This window comes from Archocentrus centrarchus, chromosome 23 (genome assembly GCF_007364275.1).
Source record: "Archocentrus centrarchus isolate MPI-CPG fArcCen1 chromosome 23, fArcCen1, whole genome shotgun sequence".
NCBI lineage: Eukaryota > Metazoa > Chordata > Actinopteri > Cichliformes > Cichlidae > Archocentrus > Archocentrus centrarchus.
Genome location: NC_044368.1, coordinates 20,466,497 through 20,491,208, shown reverse-complemented (window position 1 = coordinate 20,491,208; position 24,712 = coordinate 20,466,497). Strand labels below are relative to the sequence as shown.

General features: G+C 40.4%; 1 protein-coding gene across 1 annotated transcript in view; it reads left to right on the top strand.

Moving 5' to 3' along the window:
* Positions 1-23,456, top strand: part of ppp6r2a (protein phosphatase 6, regulatory subunit 2a) — a 32,855-nt gene extending 9,399 nt beyond the window's left edge. Inside the window, exons 2-24 of the mRNA XM_030719762.1 lie at positions 2,146-2,315; positions 2,997-3,251; positions 3,599-3,785; positions 4,123-4,260; positions 4,349-4,414; positions 4,550-4,662; positions 5,332-5,445; positions 5,662-5,788; positions 6,017-6,169; positions 6,587-6,811; positions 6,898-6,962; positions 7,132-7,247; positions 7,347-7,432; positions 12,523-12,603; positions 12,749-12,846; positions 14,251-14,308; positions 14,681-14,808; positions 14,917-15,041; positions 17,447-17,603; positions 17,706-17,794; positions 17,945-18,119; positions 20,772-20,885; positions 22,006-23,456. Coding sequence (XP_030575622.1) covers positions 3,025-3,251; positions 3,599-3,785; positions 4,123-4,260; positions 4,349-4,414; positions 4,550-4,662; positions 5,332-5,445; positions 5,662-5,788; positions 6,017-6,169; positions 6,587-6,811; positions 6,898-6,962; positions 7,132-7,247; positions 7,347-7,432; positions 12,523-12,603; positions 12,749-12,846; positions 14,251-14,308; positions 14,681-14,808; positions 14,917-15,041; positions 17,447-17,603; positions 17,706-17,794; positions 17,945-18,119; positions 20,772-20,885; positions 22,006-22,054 — 2,691 coding nt within the window. The 5' untranslated portion in view covers positions 2,146-2,315; positions 2,997-3,024 and the 3' untranslated portion in view covers positions 22,055-23,456. The remainder of the gene's footprint in view (positions 1-2,145; positions 2,316-2,996; positions 3,252-3,598; positions 3,786-4,122; positions 4,261-4,348; positions 4,415-4,549; positions 4,663-5,331; positions 5,446-5,661; positions 5,789-6,016; positions 6,170-6,586; positions 6,812-6,897; positions 6,963-7,131; positions 7,248-7,346; positions 7,433-12,522; positions 12,604-12,748; positions 12,847-14,250; positions 14,309-14,680; positions 14,809-14,916; positions 15,042-17,446; positions 17,604-17,705; positions 17,795-17,944; positions 18,120-20,771; positions 20,886-22,005) is intronic.
* Positions 23,457-24,712: the final 1,256 nt, after the last annotated feature.

Here is a 24,712-nt window from a genome sequence, read left to right as displayed (position 1 = left end):
ACCAGGTACCAGCACCTAATGTAAACCCTAAAAGCAGAGTTGATTCAAGCTCAGTGGGTACTAGTGGAAAAACAGCATATGATTCCTTTGGGCAGATCTGGTTCTGTGTCAACCCACTGAGACTGATTTTAGGTGATTTTCAGTGGAAAATATGTCAAGATTCTGACTCTGAATTTTAGACACCGTACCTTTCAGAATGTTGTTTGACACAAATGGCTGACAGTCTGACAGCTGCATTACAGTTCACTGAGTCACAGAGTTAAAAAGGTGGAGACTATAGATTTGATTTTTTTAATATATATATGTATATATAATATAGTGCAAATTATATATACTTTGACAGCAACTTTATAAATCAGAAAATGTATCAGTGTTTCACTTAGCTGGTTCAGGTGCAGCAAGAGGGCAGTACTCTAAGAGAAACTCCAGTGAGCAGGTTTAGTTCACAGAGTCTGTTACCATTGTAACTGCCTCAGTTGAAGTAAACTCTCGTTTTGGAAAAGAAAACCCAGAGTTTCATCTCAGGGTCAACAAACTCAGAGTTATTAGCTAAACCCATAGACATATATACGTAGACGTCGCATTGAGCGGATGGGCCTGCTGCTGTGATATGTCAGTGTGTCCGCCGTATTGGATATGGCAGATCTGTGCTGTAAATTAATACAAGTGAATAGACTGAACTTCATAAAGGGCCTTGCTACAAAGTTCTGTAAGTTAATGCATCTCATTCACATATTCAAATATGCACTAATATATATTGGGAAACAGATAAGGCACCAAAAATAATGTAACTTTCTCTAATAATTATAAATATGAAATACTTCACATATGTTAGGGTGCAGGCGTCAAACCAGTGAATGCATTTCTAATGTTTTTATGATCTAATATCTAATATGGCGGCAACATTGACGTATGATTCAGCGCTCAATACGGCGTCTGAGTGTATATGTCTAAGGCTAAACCTGCTTGCTGGAATAGTAGCACCCAGAATGTCTGTTTTCTGCAGCAGGAAACGTCGCATCAAGTGAATGTTGATCTGCTCGCTTTTCTTCATTGCAGCCACCACGTGCTCCTTTAAAGGCTTACACACACATACTCATTCACTAGCACACTTAAATATGATGCAGATACATAAACACACACACACACACACACACACACACACAATCTACCTCATCCAAGAGATACAATGCTGTCAACTCTTTTTGCCTCCTGCTAATGTAAGAAAGCCTTCCAAGCAGAGTAATGCTGTTTTATTTTATGCCTTAGTTTAGGTTGTATGTTTTTGTTGTATGTATATTTTTGGTTTTAGACAGGCTTTTTTTTCTACTTGCATTTTTGTTTGATGCCATTAGGAGTGGAAATCTTAGTGTCATCATGGGCTGTGGCTCAGGAGGTAGCACATGTTGTCTATTGATGGGAAGGTTGGTAGTTCGATCCTTAGCTGCTCCAGTTTGCATGCCAAATTGGGCAAGATACTGAACCCCGAGTTGCTCCCGATGTGTTCATCGTAGTGTGAATGTTAGACAGCACTTAGATGTAGAAAAAAGTGCTTGCATGAATGTGTGTGGTGTAGCGCATCGAGTCCTCAAGTAGAGTAGAAAAGCACTATATAAGAACTAGTCTATTTACCATCATCTCAGGCACACACAGTAACTAACAAAGTCCAGCGTATCATATCTTCTTTTTGCAAAGTTCAGTCAGTCAACTGAAAGCTGGCTTAACAGGAGAGGCAAATTAGCTAAAATGGCTTGTTTCAGAAAGTGGATAGACCGAGAAGCAGCTCAGAGCTATTTTGAACTGTAATTCATGCAAAGCTACTCTAGTAGAGTCCAAGAACAAAAGAACTGTGTTGGAAATGATGAAAAACGGCCCCATGTAATGTTCTAAACAACATGTAGTGTTTTTTTGTTGTTTTTTTTATTTTTTTTATTTTAAAGTCAGACTGGGAAAAGTTTATAAGATTTTATGGTGATTTCCAGACTTAAATAAAATATGCTCACCTTTTAAGATGATTTACACAGCACCACTACATAAATTCTCAATGTAATTCATGATGTACCTATATATGCATGACTATGTCTGAATAATCTAACATTTAGTCTATAGTTTTGTCAGTTAATAATCAGCCTTCATGTTGTGCAGGGTATGGTGAGCCTCTCTTCGTCCCATCTCCTAAAGAGGCCCACATTTTAAGAGGAGACCCATGCTGATAAATGCCAGGCCTCGCCACACTCTCTGTTGTCTGCACAAACACAAATGCCTGCCTGCCCGTGGGGGAGGTCTGATTAAAGATATCTACGTTTCATCCACTGGTATGTGTGAAAACTTTACTGTGAGGCATTTCTGTTTTTTTGCAGTTGCACCATGACTACATTTACTCGGACCAGTACTCCAGCTGTGGTAGAGAAGTGCCTATAGTGCTTTCCGTGTAAACAATGAGTGACATTTTATTTCTGTCTTGGCCGATATCAGTTCTGTGTTGTGTTAGAACATCAGTTACTTTCAAGTTTTGAGCTCCTACTGCCATCTACGCTGGTTGAATTCTCACAGCTTTACATGAAGGACCCATTACTAGAGCATATGTTGTTCTCTCATAAACCTATGAAAAATTCAGTGAAGGCTGTCTGAAGTGCCCTACATTAATGCATTAACTGCAGTTGGCCACATCTTACTTGATCACCCTTATTCACACTGTGACTAGTCACATTAGATCAGTCAGAGAATGCTGTTTACAGGACAGATTAAAGTTAATCCCAGAATATTACAGTCCCTGTGAACATTATCCTTGGTATAAAAGGATATAAGTACCAGTGCTGTACTGATCTTCTAGCTTAAACACTTGTTTACATCAGCTTCTCTCCCCTGCTTCCATCCCCAACCTTCCACTCTTACCTTTCCTACTCATCTCTCCTAATTCTCGCCACTGCTGGGTCTCTCTGTGCTGCCTCGACATCTGTTCTTTCTTTTTCTCCTACCTCACTCTGCTGTACCAGGGCTGTGTCCCCCCTCCCAGCGGCCACTATGTTTTGGAAGTTTGACCTGCACACCACCTCCCACATTGACCAACTGCTGGACAAGGAGGACGTGACGCTGAGAGAGTTGATGGAGGAGGATGACGTCCTGCAGGAGTGCAAGGCCCAAAACCGTCGGCTCCTCCTCTTCCTCTCCCAGGACCACTGCATGCAGGAGCTGGTCAGCCTCATCACCACTGAGCCACCCGCTGATCTGGAGGAGAGGAGCCGGTTTAAGTGAGAGCTCACACTGACACTCAAATAACTGCTAGGAAAATACAGAAAAAATATGTTGTTAGAGATATTACTTTCAGTAATAAGCTGCTACAATTTACAAGGTATTATAATAAGAATAAGAGAAATATGAAGTGGAACATGCCGATTCATGAGCCTCATGAACATGTTTGTTTAATAATGTTTCTTAAATACATATTTATTTAATACATATTAAATAAATTTATATATTTATTTAATATTTATTAATCATCATTCTCATTATTTAGACACGCAATGTCACTTTGAAATCATCAGTTTGACAGTGAGAACTGATCTTACTGTCATTCTGGTTCCTTTTCCCCTGTAAGGTTTCCCAATATTGCTTGTGAGCTCCTGACATCAGATGTTTCCATCATAAATGATAAGCTGGGTGGAGATGAGTCTCTCCTCGACGTACTCTACCACTTCCTGGAGCAGGACCCGCCTCTCAACCCCCTACTAGCCAGCTTCTTCAGCAAAACTATTGGCAATCTCATTGCCAGGAAAACCGAGCAGGTACACAGTAAAAAAAAAAATTCATGTAACCCTTCCACTCAAATTAACTGGATCATTTAATGTTGGGAACCTTTCAAGTTCCCAAAGGTACTGTGTTTTTAGAAAGTACTACCTCCTTGAGCAGGAACCTTTTGTGGGGTTAAATGAGTTTCTGGGGCTTAATGTAAACCCTGGTCCCTGCTTTGGAAACTCAGTCTGTTCCTTCAAAGGTTCCTTGTCTGGGAGAAAGATTCCTGCAGTGAAAACATGACTTTAGATTATTGAAACTCACAAATGTGAAAATAAAAAATTCATATTTAGCTGTCTGTTTTGTTTTCACATTGTGTATTTTTTTCAGGTGATTACCTTTCTAAAGAAAAAAGAAGGCTTTATTGGTCTGGTGCTGAAACACATTGACGCCTCTGCCATGATGGACCTGCTGCTTCGCCTCATTAGTTGTGTGGAGCCTACCCCCTTGAGACAGGATGTTCTGCATGTAAGCTATTGAAACATTGTTGTAGCTCCTCTGAGTGAGCTCTAACCTTTACAGTGCTTTAAAAGTATGTGGTTTTTTTGTATCCCAGTGGTTGAATGAGGAAAGGCTGGTACAGAGACTCACAGAGCTCATCCATGCTGGCAAAGATGAGGAGGTGAGTGGAAAGCTTGCTTGGAGTTTCTGTCCTTGTGTTGTCATGATGCTTTTAATTATTTCTGTTGATGTATTAATGTAACCTAAAGGAGTATTCTGTGAATTTAGGTCTTTAATTCAATTACTTATTTTTCAGAGACAATCAAATGCGTCCCAAACGCTTTGTGACATCATCCGCCTTAGCCGAGACCAGGCCAGTCAGATGCAGGAGAATGTGGAGGCTGACCCACTATTGGCTGTACTAGAATCGTAAGTTTGCTGGGCAGTTGTACATTTCTGGTAGTGTACAACTCTCTCTAGGAACTATACGGGGAGGTGCTTTCCCACATCACTCAATGCATGCTCTTTCAAGTAAATGATAAATGGACTGGTTCTTATATAGTTCTTTTCTACTCTACTTGAGCACTACTTCATACAACATGTGTTCATTCACCCATTCACACACATACAAGCACTTCTACATGTAACTGCTTTCTATCTCACATTTGCACACTAATTCAAGCTCCGATGAACGCATTGGGAGCAACTCAGTGTTTAGTATCTTGCCCAAGGATACTTTGGCATGCAGACTAGAGCAGCCAGGGATCAAACTGCCAACCTAGACAGCCTGTGCTACCTCCTGAGTCATGTCCACACAAGCAGAAATTGTGGCCACATGGATACACACTATTGTCGTTGTTGACTGTTGTTTGCTTAGTTCTTGGTCTGAAATGGAGAGGCGTTTTAAAAAAGCCTCAGGTTATAGCATGTGTACACAAAGACTTGCTGGCAGAGCCTGTTTGACTACAGCTTTGATATATATATATATTTTTTTTTTCCTTTGGTGCAAGTTTGACTTTGCAATGCTTCCTTGTGCATCAGAAGCAAAAACATGACTGCTAGCTGACCTTTTACTAGTCCATAAAATTTGTGTTCCAGGCAGGAGAGTGTGGCAGGGCTTCTCAAGAACATGTTTGAGGGGGAGAGGAGTGAAGCCTCCATTGTTAATGGAACTCAAGTGCTACTTACCTTACTGGAGACCAGGCGGTCTGGGTGAGTCCCTCTCAAGTTCTTAATCATAAAGGATCATAAAGTTAATTGTGGTCTCTTTTTCTGAGTGTTAAGTGCAATGACCTCATATGGTAAATATTGTCTTTCCCCCTGTCTATTGAGATTTGGGGGGCGGGGAGGGGGGGGGGGTCACAGTGACTGACTTCTTTACTTCAAGACTGCTGACCATTAATGATTGTGTCTGCTTGTATCTGTCAGGTTGGAAGGGCTAATGGATCTGTATTCTCAGGGTTATGAAAGGTCTTACACTGTCAACAGCAGTATTTTAAATGCCATTGAGCCCCATTTAAAGGACTTCCAGCAGCTTCTTCTGGATCCCCCCAAGGTAAGTCCTGCAGTGTAGTTCCAAGTCATGAAACAGCAAAAAGCATGAGCAAATAGACATAATTTATAAACACTGCAGTCATTTGTTGTGGTTCTTGAATTGGTACTGTCCTTTTCAGTGTTGGTCTCATTTTCCGGTATTGTTGACATAGAATTGAACTTTGTTTTTTATGTTGTATGGGATTCTGTGACCACACTAGTTCACATGGTCCTGTCATTCTCTCTCCAGAAAAGTGCAATATTGACGACCTTTGGCGTTCTTAAAGAGCCACTGGGGAACGCTCGCCTTCATGTAGCCCGGCTGGTGGCTGCCCTACTGCAGACCAATGCATCCAGTATCTGCCAGGAGCTCTGCAACCTTGCCACCATGGACTTGCTACTAGTAAGCCTTTTTTTTATGTCATACACTTTTAGAAGATACTTCAGAGGGTGCCATTGCCTAATTCCTTTTGTATATTGTACACTATATTGCATCAGATTTGCACAAAGTTAGTCATGATGTTGGGAAGCACTCTGTCTATTACGCCATCTGACCAAAGGGCAATGGGTGTTACTTCTTTGGAGCAGGTTCAAATAAGAACATTAAGCTTTGTCTGGAAGCAGACAAGGGAATTTAAATCCTGCCCTGCTCTACTGGTTAAACAACAGATGGTCACTGGAAGGGTCATTTCTGGCTCACATATTACCACCATGACTTTTTTTTTTAACTGTTTTGTCAGTAACTAGCTAAATGCTTAAAATGGCATGTAATACTGAAATTGATGTGTCCATTTAATTCAGTGTTTTTTCATTTCTGTAGGATCTGTTCTTCAAATACTCCTGGAATAACTTTCTGCACTTCCAAGTGGAGCTGTGTGTGGCATCGATCCTGAACCATCCTTCCTCAGAAGAGCGGCCAGGCCCAGGTCTACAGAACCACGAAGAGAACGCTACAGCATGCAGCTCTCAGGTGCAAGAGGAGGAAGCAACAACAGGCAGGACAAGTGACCCGCAGACCTCCACCCGTAATGTGCTTGTGGCACATGTAAGTGGTTTACACATGTCCTGTTCTTGTCAGATGACACTGAAATATTTCCACACAATCACATTGTGTTGCTCTTGGACTCTTAGCTCTTCCAGAAATGTCAATTGCTTCAAAGGATCCTTGATGCATGGGAGGAGAATGATAAAATACAGTAAGAATTTTCTCATATGCATTTTTATTGAAAAAGAGCACTTTCTTCCACTGTTTCATATATTATGTGTGTGAAAATTAAAAATGCTAAACTGCTGTGTTTTTATTTGTTATATTTCTTAAAATCAGTGCTGTTAGTTGAAGGTAATAAGTGTGTCTGTGAATGTCAGGACTGAAGGTGGTACCAGGAGAGGCAACATGGGTCACCTGACTAGGATAGCCAACATGGTGGTCCAGAACCTGGAGAAAGGACCAATACAGATCCAGATCTCTGACCTCATCAGAGGTATTTATGTAATTCAGTACTCTCACCAGACCAGATTCAATTTTAACTGAAAAGTCAGTGAAAATAAATGTTTCTGCTGGGGTTTCCTGTTTTTTGCAGAGCTGCCAGAAGACTGCAGAGGTCGCTGGGAGAGCTTTGTGGATGAAACCCTGAGAGAAACAAACAGGAGGAACACAGTAGAACTGGTGAAACATTATTCAGTTGAATTATTCTCCTTCATATAACTGGCACTTATAGCTCATTTCCTTTTCTTCTTTCCACACTTTAAGCCCAGGTCTGTGTACTGCAGCAGTTTATAAGGACAGGACCAAATCGTGTCAGAACAGCTGTTACCAGCTTCTCAGCAAATTTAGCTTCTCTTCTCAAACTATTTACTGAATAAATTAAAAAATATAAGCAGTCAAATTCAGAAAAATCTTTACTGAAGATGCAGTATTTAATTCAATTCAATTCAATTTTATTTATATAGCGCCAAATCACAACAAACTGTCGCCTCAAGGCGCTTTGTATTGTGGGTAAAGACCCTACAATAATACAGAGAAAACCCAACAGTCAAAACGACCCCCTATGAGCAGCACTTGGCGACAGTGGAAAGGAAAAACTCCCTTTTAACAGGAAGAAACCTCCAGCAGAACCAGGCTCAGGGAGGGGGGGTCATCTGCTGTGACCGGTTGGGCTGAGGGGAGAGAAAGACATGCTGTGGAAGAGAGCCAGAGATTAATATCAATTAATGATTAAATGCAGAGTGGAGTATAAACAAAGTAAATAAGGTGAATGAGAAGAAACAGTGCATTATGTGAACCCCCCAGCAGACTAGGGCTATAGCAGCATAACTAAGGGATGGTTCAGGGTCACCTGATCCAGCCCTAACTATAAGCTTTATCATAAAGGAAAGTTTTAAGCCTAATCTTAAAAATAGAGAGGGTGTCTGTCTCCCGAATCCAAGCTGGAAGCTGGTTCCACAGAAGAGGCGCCTGAAAGCTGAAGGCTCTGCCTCCCATTCTACTCTTAAGTATCCTAGGAACCACAAGTAAGCCAGCAGTCTGAGAGCGAAGTGCTCTGTTGGGGTGATATGGTACTATGAGGTCTTTGAGATAAGATGGGGCCTGATTATTCAAGACCTTGTATGTGAGGAGAAGAATTTTAAATTCTATTCTAGATTTAACAGGGAGCCAATGAAGAGAAGCCAATATGGGAGAAATCTGCTCTCTCTTTCTAGTCCCTGTCAGTACTCTAGCTGCAGCATTTTGGATCAGCTGAAGGCTTTTCAGGGAGCTTTTAGGACAGCCTGATGATAATGAATTACAATAGTCCAGCCTAGAAGTAATAAATGCATGAATTAGCTTTTCAGCATCACTCTGAGAAAGGATGTTTCTAATTTTAGAAATATTGCGCAAATGCAAAAAAGCGGTCCTACACATTTGTTTAATACGTGCATTGAAGGACATATCCTGGTCAAAAATGACTCCAAGATTTCCCACAGTGTTACTGGAGGCCAAAGTAATGTCATCCAGAGTAAGTATCTGGTTAGACACCATGTTTCTAAGATTTGTGGGGCCGAGAACAAGAATTTCAGTTTTATCTGAATTTAGAAGCAGGAAATTAGAGGTCATCCAGGCCTTAATATCTTTAAGACATTCCTGCAGTTTAGCTAATTGATGTGTGTCATCTGGCTTCATTGATAGGTAAAGCTGAGTATCATCTGCATAACAATGAAAATTGATGCAGTGCTTTCTAATAATACTGCCTAAGGGAAGCATGTATAATGTAAATAAAATTGGTCCTAGCACAGAACCCTGTGGAACTCCATAATTAACCTTAGTGCGTGAAGAAGACTCCCCATTTACATGAACAAATTGGAGTCTATGAGATAAATATGATTCAAACCACTGCAGTGCAGTACCTTTAATACCTATAGCAAGCTCTAATCTCTGTAATAAAATGTTATGGTCAACAGTATCAAAACAGGACAAGAACAGAGATGAGTCCACTGTCAGAGGCTCTAAGAAGATCATTTGTAACCTTCACTAATGCTGTTTCTGTACTGTGATGAATTCTGAAACCTGACTGAAACTCTTCAAATAAACCGTTCCTCTGCAGATGATCAGTTAGCTGTTTTACAACTACTCTTTCAAGAATCTTTGAGAGAAAAGGAAGGTTGGAGATTGGCCTATAATTAGCTAAGACAGCTGGGTCAAGTGATGGCTTTTTAAGTAGAGGTTTAATTACAGCCACCTTGAAGGTCTGTGGTACATAGCCAACTAATAAAGACTGATTGATCATTTTTAAGATTGAAGCATCAATAATTGGAAAGACTTCTTTGAACAGTCTAGTAGGAATGGGATCTAACAAAAATGTTGCTGGTTTGGAGGAAGTAACTATTGAAGTTAACTCTGAAAGATCAATTGGAGCCAAAGAGTCTAAACAAATACCAGCAGTGCTGAAAGCAGCCGAACATGAAGAATAATCTTTGAGATGGTTATGAATAATTTTTTCTCTAATGTCTAAAATTTTATTTGTAAAGAAATCCATGAAGTCACTACTAGTTAAAGTGAAAGGAATACTCGGCTCTACAGAGCTCTGACTCTTTGTCAGCCTGGCTACAGTGCTGAAAAGAAACCTGGGGTTGTTCTTATTTTCTTCAATTAATGATGAATAGTAAGATGTCCTAGCTTTACGGAGGGCTTTTTTATAGAGCAACAAACTCTTTTTCCAGGCTAAATGAGCATCTTCTAATTTAGTGAGACGCCATTCCCTCTCCAGCTTTCGGGTTATCTGCTTTAAGCTGTGCGTTTGTGAATTATACCACAGAGTCAGGCACTTCTGATTTGAAGCTTTCCTTTTCAGAGGAGCCACAGTATCCAAAGTTATACGCAGTGAGGATGTAAAACTATTGACGAGATAATCGACCTCACTGGGAGCAGAGTTTAGGTAGCTGCTCTGCACTGTGTTGGCACATGGCACTGAAGAGCATAACAATGAAGGAATTAGATCCTTAAACTTAGTTACAGCACTTTCAGAAAGACTTCTACTGTAATAAAACTTATTCCCCACTGCTGTGTAATCCATTAAAGTAAATGTAAATGTTACTAAGAAATGATCAGACAGGAGGGGGCTTTCAGGGAATACTGTTAAGTCTTCAGTTTCTATGCCATATGTTAGGACAAGATCCAGAGTATGATTAAAGTGGTGGGTGGGCTCCTTTACATTTTGAGAGAAGCCAATTGAATCTAACAATAGATTAAATGCAGTGTTGAGGCTGTCATTCTCAGCATCTACATGGATGTTAAAATCACCCACTATAATTATTTTATCTGAACTGAGCACTAAATCAGATAAAAAGTCTGAGAAATCAGACAGAAACTCTGAGTAAGGACCAGGTGGACGATAGATAATAACAAATAAAACAGGTTTTTGATTTTCCCAATTAGGATGGACAAGACTAAGAGTCAGGCTTTCAAAAGAATGAAAACTTTGTCTGGGTCTTTGATTAATTAATAAGCTGGAATTGAAGATTGCAGCTAATCCTCCTCCTCGACCTGTGCTTCGAGCATTCTGACAGTTACTGTGACTCGGGGGTGTTGATTCATTTAAACTAACATATTCATCCTGCTGTAACCAGGTTTCTGTAAGGCAGAATAAATCAATACGTTGATCAATTATTAAATCATTTACTAATAGGGACTTGGAAGAGAGAGACCTAATGTTTAACAATCCACATTTAATTGTTTTATTTTTTGGTGCAGTTGATGAAGCTGTATTATTTATTGTTTTTGAATTTTTATGCTTAAATAGCTTTTTGCTGATTTTAGCTTTGGTTTTTGGTGGTCTGGGAGCAGGCACCGACTCTATGGGGATGGGGTTTGGGGGGGATGGCAGGAGGAGAGAAGCTGCAGAGAGGCGTGTAAGACTGCAACTCTGCTTCCTGGTCTCAACCCTGGGTAGTCAGTTTTTAGGAGGGTTAATAAATTTGGCCAGATTTCTAGAAATGAGAGCTGCTCCATCCAAAGTGGGATGGATGCCGTCTCTCCTAACAAGACCAGGTTTTCCCCAGAAACTTTGCCAATTATCTATGAAGCCCACGTCGTTTTTTGGACACCACTCAGACAGCCAGCGATTCAAGGAGAACATGCGGCTAAACATGTCGCTCCTGGTCCGACATTGTTTTTGCAAAGTTACACACCGAGTCAATATTAATTTTAGTGACCTCCGATTGGCGTAACCGGGTGTCATTACTGCCGACGTGAATAACGATCTTACCAAATCTACGATTAGCCTTAGCCAGCAGTTTCAAATTTCCATGAATGTCGCCTGCTCTGGCCCCTGGAAGACATTTGACTATGGTCGCCGGTGTCTCTAGCTTCACGTTTCTCAAAACAGAGTCGCCAATAACCAGAGTTTGTTCCTCGGCGGGTGTGTCGCCGAGTGGAGAAAAACGGTTAGAGACGTGAACAGTTTGGTGGTGTACCCGGGGCTTCTGCTTAGGACTACGTTTCCTCCTCACCGTCACCCAGCCGGCCTGTTTTCCCTGCTGCTCGGGATCTGCTGGGGGGGAGCTAACGGCGGCTAAGCTACCATGGTCCGCACCCGCTACAGGGGCCTGGCTAGATGTAGGATTTTCCAGGGTGCGGAGCCGAGTCTCCAATTCAGAAAGCCTGGCCTCCAGAGCTACAAACAGACTACATTTATTACAAGTACCGTTACTGCTAAAGGAGGCCGAGGAGTAACTAAACATGTGACACCCAGAGCAGGAAAGTGCAGCAGAGACAGGAGAAGAAGCCATGCTGGTAGTGAGTCGGCTAAGGGCTAAGCTACTAGCTGAGCTAAGCTAGCGAATTTCTAAAAACAAATAAAGTGAGTAATGTGAATACAGGTGATTCATCAAATAGTATGCTATTTAAAGTAGGTGAAGATTACACTAAAATATGTTATTTTCCAGATAAATCGAGTTATACAGATATAACAGCTAACAGACAGCAAAACACTGCGCTCCGAAACAGGAACAGGAAGTGATACAATACCGCAGTGAGAGCCAACACCAAGTGACAGCGCCACCAATGTGACTGTTGATTTACTATGATTACACTTTGTAGATTTTAAGCTTCAGTGGGAGGTAGCTTACCTAGGTCTTTTCTTATAAATTGCAGATGAACAGGACTCCTGCACTGAAAATAATAAAACTTTAACAAAGACTTTATGCCCCTTAAGAGAAAACCTATGAGGAAGAAAGCATCTGCACTGTTGAACTGAGCTTCCTGTGCACTATGTTCTGCAGGTAAGCACCCTCAACATGCACTCGTCCAGTGAGGATGATGACATGGAGAGCCCCTTCCCCAATGACCTGTCTCTCCAACAGGTAAACAAGCTCCCTGAAAAGCAAACATAGTTCACACACATGCACACACATGCACACATCACAATAAAACACTTTTTTCCATCAGTCTAAACCACAAATAATGAGTCTAAAATATCGACTCACCAGTTGTGCTTGAACTTCACAGGCTTTCTCAGACTATCAGATCCAACAGATGACTGCCAACTTTGTGGATCAGTTTGGGTTTAATGATGAGGAGTTCAGCGAACATGATGAAAATATCAAGTAAGTAGTAAAAGTGCTCACAGCTAACTGCAGTTTCCGGTCTAACAGCTGAGAATCATTTAAAAAAAGGAGTTCATAGTCTGTAAGCTGATCTGTAGTTCTCAGGGATTCTTTTGACAAACATTTACTTGGGGGGGGGGGGGGGGGGGGGGTGCTGTCAACCACCTATCAAAATTTTCCAGAAATCTGTCAAAATCAAAAAAAAAATTTTCTGACAAATGGCTTTCACTTAAGCTGGTTTTTAATTCAGATACAAACCAGAAACGGAGTGGAGCACAGGAAGACTTTTCTTCACATTCATGTATGTTGATAAAGGGTTTTTACTGTTTTTACTGCAAAGCTGGTGCTGCTTCCTTGCAGCCCACTGTGTGGTATGTGTGTGTCCATGACAGCTTGACTTAGTGTTTTTGTTAAGAAAACTAGAAATGTCTTTGGCTGCATTTAGTTCAGTTAAGTTCATATAGTGCCAAATCACAACAACAGTTGTCTCACGGTGCTTTATACTGTAAGGTGAGGATATTAGAGAGAGAACCCCAACAGATGATCCCCTATGAGCACGTACCAGGGTGCCAGCGCAAACGAAAAACTTGAAACTTTTAACAGGAAGAAACTTCCATTAGAAAGGAAACTTAAGTAGAAAGGGTGTGTATCTCCTGAATACCAACTGGGAGCTGCTTCCATGGGACAGGGGCCTGAAAGCTGAAGGCTCTGCCTCCCATTCTACTTTTAGAAATTCTGGGAACCACAAATAAGCCTGTAGCATACAGGACCTGGTATTCCTAAGCGGTCTTGTATCCGTGTACTAACCAGGCTCGGCTTTCCTTAGCTTCTGAGGGCAGATGAGCTCATCCATGCTCAGGGTGGTATGACCATAATCTTACAATGCTTTATGTTCACACATGCTCCGAAGTGTATTTTACAGTCCACATGCATCTATTTCTAGCCACTAATGTGAGTGAAACATGCTGTTGAGCCCTGCACCACCAGTATCAGCTTCTTACTGTTAGCCTCTTGATTTGAGAAGCCTTTAATGCGAAAACAGGCTACTGACTGTAAAGCGGTGTAAGCTACAAGTCATCGCCAGTGGTCATTCCAGGCCCACCTAGGTAACCAGCTGATGTATTTACCATTCCCTCATATCTCAATCAGCAAGATTCTTCACTCTCGCTGGTAGTTGCTTCAAATGCTGTCCTCGAAGCTGAGAAAAGTATGACTAGGGGCCCACCCACTTTCTGATACCAGCAGTTTGTTCCTCTGTTATTGCTTGAATTTGCTGAATGATCTCTGGTCCCAAGAAAAAAACACAAGGTCCCTGTTAGTATTCTTGTTTTCTTTTGCTTTGTGAGGATGTCACGTTTTAATACTGTGTGTGTGTGTGTCTGTGTCTGTGTTCTCCCTCCTCAGTGCTACGTTTGACAGAATTGCCGAAATAAACTTCAATCTAGATGCTGATGATAATAGTGTAAGTGGTTTGCTAGCATTTGTGTCTCATTCTGTTAAAAGTTGTGAAATGATCTAAGTGAACCAAGTGTTTCTGGTGCCACCATCACCAACTTGCTTCGAGTGAAGAGTGGACACCCTGTTTAAGAGTAGCATCACAGCAAGCTTTTTCTTTCTTTTTTTTTTTTTTAAATGGCTCCTCATTTTAAATTAGCTCTTTACAGAAGGTCTTTCTTAAATATACATGTCGTAATGTTCTTAAATATGACAGGTATCCATCATGTCATAATATTTATCTTTATTTGAAGAAGCATAAACCTGCTGCTGATAAACAGCCTGTCCATCAAGCCATTAAAAAGTCCTCCTTTAATTTGAGGTGCCGGTTTGTTTACAGGCCAATGCAGCTGCATTTGAAGCCTGCTGTAAAGAGAGGATACGCCAGTTTGATGATGCTGAAGAGGAGGAGGACATTTGGGAGGAGAAGGAGATCAACTATGCAACACAAGCTAAATCCAGAACGAGGTAAACCATTTCACCTTTACATTTCATCACTGCACTTTATTGCATGCCATTGATTTCTGTCGTTAACATTTCATTTCTAACCTTCTTTCCTTTGCCACCTTCTTCCAGGTTTGGAGTCTCTCAAACCTCAGAGGGAAGCTCCAGGAGCAGCATAGAAAATGGAGGCCGGGAACGGGATCGTGGCTCCGAATCAGATGAGGATGAAGACTCTGAGCAGAACACATCGGATTCTGGTAGGTTGGCAGGCAGAATACAGCCAAATGTCACATATAAATAAATAAACAGCCCTTCAGATTAGACTTTTTTTCTAAGTTTGAAAGAGTCTTTATTTTTTAGCTCCGCTGTCAATGTCAGATGACAGTCAGTGGAGCGTATCCGATGCCGTTGTCCATCAACTTTTTCCTTCTTGGTTATTTATATTTGAAGTCTTCTGAAACTTGGCACAAATGCTCTTTGTGTAAAGTTCTACAAAGTAGGAAAGATCGATTTTTTTTTTTTTTTTTTTTTTTTTTTTTTTTAATGAATTTTAAGAATTTTCCAGAAATGCTGTATATTAATCAGGGTTTCCGCGGGGTAGTAAAAGTAGTAAATTAAATGAGCTTAAATTAAGGCTAAGGCTAAAAGGTAGTTAAAACGTAACAAACTGAATTTGACTTGGTAGCAAATTTTTCATCAGCCCTTCAATATATTTTGACTTTCCAATTGATGCAGACTTCTTGTTTTAAGTTTGTTTAACTATAAAATCTGTATAGAAGTATAACTACTCAGCAGGACCTGAGCTGACCTTTATAGACTCGATTGGTTCCGCTGTCCGATCTGCTGTGCGCGGAGTCATTTTGCGCCTCGTCATGGGAAAATGTACGTTTTCACAACTTTGGCTCAATGACCCGGCATTCGAAGACTGGCTTAACCCTCTGGAGTCTGTGGACGTGCTGGCTCGTCAAAATGACATCGTTTTTAAATTACATTTTTGGCCAAGTAAAACCAGAGTTATGCTCAATAATTTACGCCATGCTTTTTCCTATATATTGTCCTCACCTTCGATGCGTGTTTTGTGCAGAAATAAACGGCGAAAACCTGAGTTTCAATAACAGGAAGTGCTTTCTATTAAAAACAAAACAAAATAATTCCTGACAACCCCTTTCCTATTGGTGGAAAAATGCCCCTATCAACCAATCAGAAAATTATGCGGTAACACAATGCATTTGGGTGCATTTGGCTGCTGAGGAGCAGGTGAAAAGTGTTAAGAGATGACATTACTGGCAAGTTTTGCCTGTGATGGGCCCCTCAGTTTTGTCGAGGACAGAAACTGTTTTTTGAGGTGGCATAAATAATTTGTGTAGCATCTTAATGTGAGTCCTGATTGCTCTGCAAATAGTTGTACACAAAAACATCTGAGGCCTTTCCTGCATTTTAATGTGTATAGTTGTATATAACTTTATTATTTACTATATTTTTACAGAAGTTTTGAACATTTACAACTTATATTTGCATTTTAATTGTAAAAATAATTTAAGCATGTGTGTGATTTTTATAGTAAAAAAAAATCTAACTTTTTCTACTCAGATTTTATGCGATTATAAGTCCAATGTGTTGATACAGTATGTCAAAATGAAAGAATAACTATACAGTCAGACACATGAGGCAAACAAGGCAAGGTAAACAGTATCTATGGTCAACTATGAAGCTAAAAACAAAAGTAGTCAAAAATGGCCAAATATACCCTGGACCCCAGAGGCGTTTTGTAAAGTGTGCAGAAAAAATGTAAATTTGTCCTGAAACGGTGTGACGGTGATCAAATCACACCGAGCATACACCAGATTTGGGCGTTTTTTGGTGCTACACAAAGCACTGCAACTGCAACCTCAAGGTCAGCTACGAGCACAAGTATTGTCGTCACACCTCAGCAGCAAACCAGTATTTCAATATTCTATTGGAAAATAAATCATTGGCTTGTGAAACTTGAATTTCATTGCATTTTGTTTATATTCTTAAAAAAAAAAAAAAATTCCTGAGTCCTTTTGAGATGTGTTTGGAATATTAATCTGTATGAGGTCTTAGTCAAGACAAAGTCACAGTTACACCTTCTTTTGTTTTGCCTTTGGTGAGACAGATCTTACATGGCACTAAACCCTACCAGGGTGGGCTTAGTGCTGTGAATCCTCCGCCACCCCAAAAAAGGCTGCTGCTCAATTTCGTGCTGGTAGTAAAAATAGGTAGTAAAAGGTAGTAAATTAAACTCTAGGATTCATTTATAAACCCTGGTTGATGTTTACCTTTATTACCTTTATTCCCCTTATTTCTAGGCCAACTCTTTTTGAAACTTGGTATGAGTACTCAATGTGTCAATCTCTGCAAAATGCTTCAGACAAATTCCAGCATCCATCAATTTTTTGTTAAATTTTCTGCTCTTCAGTCATTCATATTTGAAATCTCCTGAAACTAGGGGAAACAGCTTTAAAATTTTTGATTATTATTATTATTTTTTTAATTTGTAAAAAATAAAATTGTATGTGTTCAGTGATGGCTGACCTACAGCCAAATTGGTTTGTCTTCCAATATCACATATTGGTCATGTAAAACATTTGACAGTGGAGCTCTGTAGGCCAATAGGTCTCTTGTTTTGTCTAATCTTCAGGTCAGCAAATTTGCTGTGGCTGGACAGCAAATTTCAGGGATTCTGGAGACACTGCAGCATCCCAAACCCTACCAGGGTGGGACAGTTCAGCAGGGAGTGCAGCAGAGACACAGGAAACTGGATGGGCTAACTTCACTGAATTCCAGCCTTTCTCTGGGTGAGCAGCTAATCCCATTTTGGCTGGTCAAACTGTTTTCATAGGAACTCTTCAAAATAATGCAACAGATATTGTCATTGCTTTCTTCTTGGTTTCCTACAGTACAGAGACAGATCCCAGATGCAGCTCTCCTGTGGAAACGGGCAGCAGTGATGTAGATAAACAAGCCAAACAAAACCACGAGAAAAGCGGTGAGTCCCACTTAATCCCACATCAATACTCCAGTCAGCAGATCATCTCCTAAAGCCATTTCCAACTCAAAACACCTGCTATTGATTGGGGCTGGCAATCAGTTTAAAGTGTCAAACAGCAAGTATTTTTCTGTCTGTATGTGTCTGCAGATGTTAGCACCTCCTCTGGTCCAGTAGGAGAAGGGAGAAAGGCTCCACTCGTGGCCTCAGACAGTAGCTCCTCCGGAGGGTCTGACAGTGAGGAGGATGCTGGTGCTCCTCCCACTGCAGCCGTCACCTCAGAAACAGCCGTTGCCCCCAGCAACAAGACAGCTGACCTCCACAGGTTTGCATCATTTCAGCTGAAGTTAAACTCTTGTCTATTCAGATTGCATAGCAGCACATGGTCTGTGCTCGTGCACCATAATGAATTGCACAGCAGTCTGCTTTTTGATAGCAGCACACAGTCACAGCAATTAAGTGCTTAAAACCCATTTAACACTCTGTACCCCGTAACAGCTGCAGCCTGCCAGTGAGAATCTACTACTGTTTGTGTATAAAAATGTTTTTCTACACACTAATTTTGAACATATTTTCATAATAACAACACTTAGCAATGAACCAGACAATTAAATATTTTATACTTAGATTTTTACCCCCGAGTCACCTCAAACACTCAGACCTGCATTCATCTGGTCTGCTGTCGGTCTGTTGTTTAGCTCATAAGGCCGAGTGTGAAGCGTCCACAACTAAACTTAGGACAAAATTAAGGACATTTTTTTTGTCACTTATTTCTTTGTTGTAGCAATGCTTCTTGGCAATAACTCTTTTGTGGGTTGAGCAGCAGAGTTGAGTATGTGGGTTGCCCTCATGAAAAGCTTGCCTTGGGTGAACTATGAGGTGAGTTGTTGAGGATTTCCAGAGTGTTTCTGTTGGTAAGCGCTTCTATTTTTGTTACTGTTAGCTGATGTTAGCTGGCGTTACTGTAACTTTCTTTGAAGTGGAGCTAACGTCCTCGTCTAACGCTGACATTTAGCGATTAAGCTCTCATACGATGGGAGAATGTAATCAAACTGTTTATCAGAGGGAAAGTGTGAGTTTTAGGACACTCGAGCCTAACATTAGCTGGCATAATGTTGGTTTATAACTTAGCTTATAACCAGCTGCTGTTGTCTAGCCGGCTCCTGTCAGCTGCCTGAAGATGGGAGGGTCGCATGTCAGATCTACTGAAAGTCAGTAATTCCAATATTGGAAATAAGTAAGCACCTTTGTTCATGTTTTTGTGTTAGAGCTCCAAATTTAGTTCAAGAGAAGAAGCTTGAGGTGAGCAGGAGGAGGGAGGAGAGAAGGAGAAAGCAGTGAGAAAAAGATGATGAGACACTGAGAAGTATATGTACAAATCTTAAATGGTTGTATATAGTTGTGATCTTTAAATTAAAAGCAGCTTTACTGCAGTTTTTGTATTTTTAGGTGTTTGGTGTTCATCAGATTTCCCCTTTTTTTGTCAGAGTTTTCAGGAATCTGGAACATTCTCATGGAATTCTGTTTGGGTATAGAGGATTAAATAGAAAAGGTCTAAATAGGCCATTAATGGGAGTATACAGTGAGTGAAATATGAACCAAAAACAAAAAAACCCAACAAGCTGAAATGAAGCAGATACACTGCAGCTGTCACATGTTGAATGGAAAAAATCCTGCAGCCACACACAGAAAACCCCTGTGTGTGTGTGTGTAAACATCTATATTTGAAACATAATTACCACATTGATGTGATTATAGAGCAGGCTGGATTTTGGAATTGCTGCATGCATCCAGCTTTGCCTTTCTGCATTTACTTAGATGGACTTTACGCCATCCTGGGAGCTCCCCCGAAGAAATGTAAAACCTAGGGCAGCTCGATTATGGAAAAAATCATGATTATTTTGCTCAATATTGAAATCACAATTATTTAACATGATTACTCACTGACTTTGTGAACACTGTATTTATTGCTAATCATGCCCTGTGATTGGTAGGAACACAACGGGTGTTATTTGATATTTCTCGGGAGGTTCAGGTCGGGTTACAGTGTCGATTTCCTGCTCAGTAATTAACGGTAATTAACACATAATGCACCTTTGCAAACGTAACTGCCGGCCACTTTGCTGCAGCATAAATCAGGCCTAAGAGCATACGGAGTGTAATGAGACAAAATAATTTTAATGATAATTGTTTTTTGGTGATAAAACTGTTTTGTGTTCATTTGGAGCCAAAATCTAAATTGATATCAAAAGTCAATTATTTGCACAGCCCTAGTAAATCCTCAACTGTGACACACACGATCTCTGGGTTAACTATGAGTTTGTAACTTGACAGTTAATTTTAGTATGTTTAGTGTTAGGACTTAGTTACCAGCTCATATTAACATAGTTCATGAGTTGCTGTCTTAGTCATGGTGGAAGTACAGAGTTCAGTTTCAGATGGAAAAAATCATTTTTTAGACCCCCGGTGAGGCATACAGTGAGGTCTATGAGCAGTTTGTTTTTGTACAGCACCACAGCGGATTTAAAGCCATAACCACTGAGACATTACAGCCCTTTTTTTCTTTTTTTTTTTTAATACAAAGGCCCTTCATTCACATTCTAAAATGTAATTAGACAGTTGACTGACTTCAGTCTCACATTCAAATAAAATCACATTGTGTTTCTATATTAATAACCTGTATTACTGTCCCAATACTGAAGAAGTTTTCTGTACTCGCTCTGTTAAATGAGGGAAAATGTTGTTGAGCACTTTGAAACATTGTTTGTTTCCCTCTGCTGGTCTCCAGGGTCGACTGTAGGACTTAAAGAAAAAAGTTCCACCAACTTGAAAATACATTTAAAACCACCATGAAAGCTTCTACAGTACTAAAAACTAAAAACCATTATGCTTCCTGTTCTGTAACTAATATTAAGTTATTTTTTTTATCAGTACACAATTTGGAGGAAAAAAAAATCCCAACTCTTGTTTTTGGCAGTGAGGAGTGTCCGGTGTCTCTGGAGAAGCTCTCCCTGTCAGACGCTCCGAATCCTAAAGCTTCAGAGCAGCGTCCTGCTGAGGACTCGCCTGTAAACACGCAGACTGACAGGAAGTAAGCAGCCACTGCTCCACACTCAGTTCAAAACTTTGCTTCATATTCAGCACACATTTAAAGGGGCTCACAAGGTATCTGTTCATCTGTGCTTATCTGCGTCTTCTTACTTCAGGTGTGTCAAAAACACGTTTGAAACCGCTGACCCTAAATTGGGGTCTAAACAGGACGGTTCACCCAAATTTAAATGCACATATTTTTCCTCAGGCCTGCTGCGCTGTTTGCTCCAAAATAATTTAGATGGAGAAACTGCCCAGCTGTGGAGCAACTGGATACAGAGATTTCTCCCCGAAAAGAAAGAAACCAGAGCAGTTTCGACGGTCTACATCGACTAGCCAAAAGAAGCATAAAGTTAGCCAATGACAGAGCTCAGCTGGGGGAGGCATTAATGTTTACATCCTGTCATGCGGCCTCTAGCATGATCCCCTCATCACGTCCGTCTGCACAGTGGCATGATTGGCAGATGTAGTTTAGTTCCACCATGAAACTGCTCCCAGTAAAGTTTGCTGCAGACGTCCTCACAGCCGCCACCTGAGCTAATGCTCAGTCAAAGCAAACATGGCAGTCCTCCCTTGTTTTTGAAGTCCATCAGTATAGTTTTGTTACTGCGTTCACACCAAATGTGAAGCAAAGATTTGTGCGCATTGCGATTACACACATGCATTGATGTTAATGGAGGCGAATCTGCAAGTAAAAAAACCCATCAGATCAGATTCCAATGACTCCACTGACGGTCAGAAGTGTGTATATATATATATATATATATATATATATATATATATATATATATATATATATATATATATATATATATATATATATATATATATATATATATATATATATATATATATATATATATATATATATATATGATGAGCTGATTCAACTTTGTGTTTCAGATAGATACAGGCAGAAATCAGCAGAACTCCTCAAACATTAGTGTTTGCGCTCATAATGTGAGGCGAAGCTTTACTTTGAATGCGCCATGAGAGGGTTGATGGACTGCAAACTGGGCTTGTAGAAGATCAGTCCTGCAGAGATGCTAACAAAAATCTAGAGCTGGATGTGCATCATATGTCTCCTGTGTGCAGCTGACTTTTTCCTCTCATCCCAACAGAGAGGAAACGCCCCCGCCCCAGGAAGTGTCGGTCAATGGGCCCATGTGAGCGCGAGCGGGCGCAGAAGCCCTTCAGAGACGTTGCTGCAGACTGTCAGCCTCCTCCAGAGTGATGCCCCTAAATAACCTCACTGCAACTACGGTGTTTTTACAGAATCACTCTGCCATGTTATTGGACCTGGACACTGCCAATCAACACCAATAACGAGGCGGCCGAACATGTAAAAAACAAAACAAAAAGGAAAAAAAAACGACAGACAGAGCAGAGTGCAGAGGAATCCTCTTCAAAGCCTTTTTTCTGATGTTGCACATAATTACGTGCGGTTTTAATGTAGCAGCGATCTTTGAAACGACAGAGTCCGAGGGGTAACATCGTTATTTTTTTTAATGTCCTCAAAGATTACTCTCCTGCTTCCCACTGATAGGGATTTTACATGGTCACCCCGAATGGATAGCACAGGCTGACTTTAAGTGATGCCTCAACAATAAATATGTTTTTGAAAAACCTTTTTTTTTTTTTTTTTTTTTTTTTTTTTTTTTCCTTTAAGCTTAAGAAAAGCACTTATGCAGCCATTTACTGTACATTATAGCACAATGTAAGTGTTCTACCTTCATCTCTGCTGGTTGTCTCCTCTGTCCTCACATCAAGGTTTTTATCCAGTGTTTCCTTTTTTTTTTTTTCCTCTTCCTTTTCTTTTTGGTTGCTGTTGATGAAACATCCCTTACCATCGTGCGTCACCAGGTTTCTGAATATTTTGAAGTGCTTCAGGAAGCTCTGTTAAAGAGGAGGAGGAGAAGTGGCTCGATGAACAGAGCTCTAATAGTATTATTGTCTTTTGCTCATGTGCAATAATGTCAATTAGCCATTTTATTTAAAAAAAAAAAAAATTCAATCTGGCATCAGAGACTCTGTAGTTTCAAGCAAACAGATTTGGATATGATCTCAATTTTTAACCTTTGTTTTTTCTTTAGTGCATGTATAACCAGTTCTCTGTTGACCTAGCTAGTGAGCTAAGACCTTCTGATTGTATTGACATTTATGTTCTTACTATCCCCCTTAAATCAACCAAACTTTATCTACCTATATACAAATATTATCTACATTTATAAGTAATTTTACAAGCAATCTTGAGATTACTATTTTTGCCTGTTCTTTTTTCTCTCTTTCCACCAAGCACTTACTCACAGGGGGAGAGTGACATTTGGTAAGAGTGACGCTGTATGTTTTTTTTTTTTTTTTTTTTTCCCCTTTTATTATTATTATTATTTTTTAAGGTTAATTTTATTTTGTTTCTGAGCAGCAGGATATTAGAAGGAGTGCAGGTCTGAGTTCTGCAGAGCTACGGACCTCTCTGGTGTACTTAAATCATTTGACAGCGATCAGGTTCTATGATTATTGTTAAAAAAAAAATCAAAATTAAAAGTGTCTGGCTGACCACATTAATACCAAAGGCTTTGCCGGTCTGAATGTTGTCTTTGGACTTATGCAGGATGTTGAGTATAAAAACCTCCAAGTGTGTTTTCAGTTCTCATCGTTAATTGGGGCTAATTTTCTAGTTTTTTGTTTTTTCTTCTAATGCTTCACTGGAAACTGACTCGTGGGAAAACTCCTACCAAGGTGACGATGTTAAGAAATGTCGGGGTCAGCAGAGTTTGGCTTATGTCATCAATGTGGTAGTGCTTCCAACTGTCCAAAACCACTTTGGAGTCGTGATTGCATATGTGGTTACAACCAGTCGGCAACCTCTCCGGGACTGAAAAATGAAGGCTACGCTCAAGTGCTAAAAGCTTCAGGGGACTACGCCCACAGGGGTTTAAATACCTGGGTCTCTCCACCATTTGGTTGAGAACTGAAGAAGCCTTTCGGATGAGAGGTGAAACGTCTTCAAGAAACAAAAAGAAGTCCAGTCGCCTTTTTCAAGCTCCAGAGACTCAAGTGCTAAAAGCTGCAGTTCCACTAGTGGCCACTTGAGGCTGACCCCAGAAACAAATCAATGTCCTATATTCTTATGTTAATATGCCCAACTTCAGCAATGAAATACACATTTACAGTTTCAGTTTCTACCCTCTGTGTTCAGTGTGTTGTACAAAAGTAGACATGTCTTCTACTCCCCTGCTCTGCTGTCTGCTCCTGCCGTGCCTTCATATGACTCAGCCATGCTGAGTAGACATGTAGGCTGCAGTGAGAGCATCCGGGGAGATATTTTATGGCTGCAAATGAAAACTGCGCTGTGTAAGAAGGCTGCTCGCTTCTGTCAACACCTAAAATTTGTCCAGACACACAAAATAGAGAACTGAGCAACAAAAGTAACAAAGAGAGGAGGAAGGAAATGCCTCAGACACATGCAGACCCCCCCCCAGCACAGGCACGGGTCCTTTCAGAGGGGCAGAGATTGCCCAGTCAACTCATGCAGATTTCTCTAATAGTGTTACAATATTAGCTAGTGTTATTAAAGTGTTGTTCCTGATTATAAACTATGCAGATATTCAAATAACCAGCTCACTAAAATGTTTATTTTTATTGGAACTGAAAAAAATATGCCTCAAACATGAACTATGAAAATCTATGACTTTCACTGCGAGTTTAGTGGCTTATGGTTTTGTCACAAAGGTGGCTCTCCTTTTACCGGGCGAAATCACCATCGTAGCTTCTGCTGAACACAGGTTTTGTTCAGAGTTTTGGTATAAAATCGTCTCAAAGCGCCAC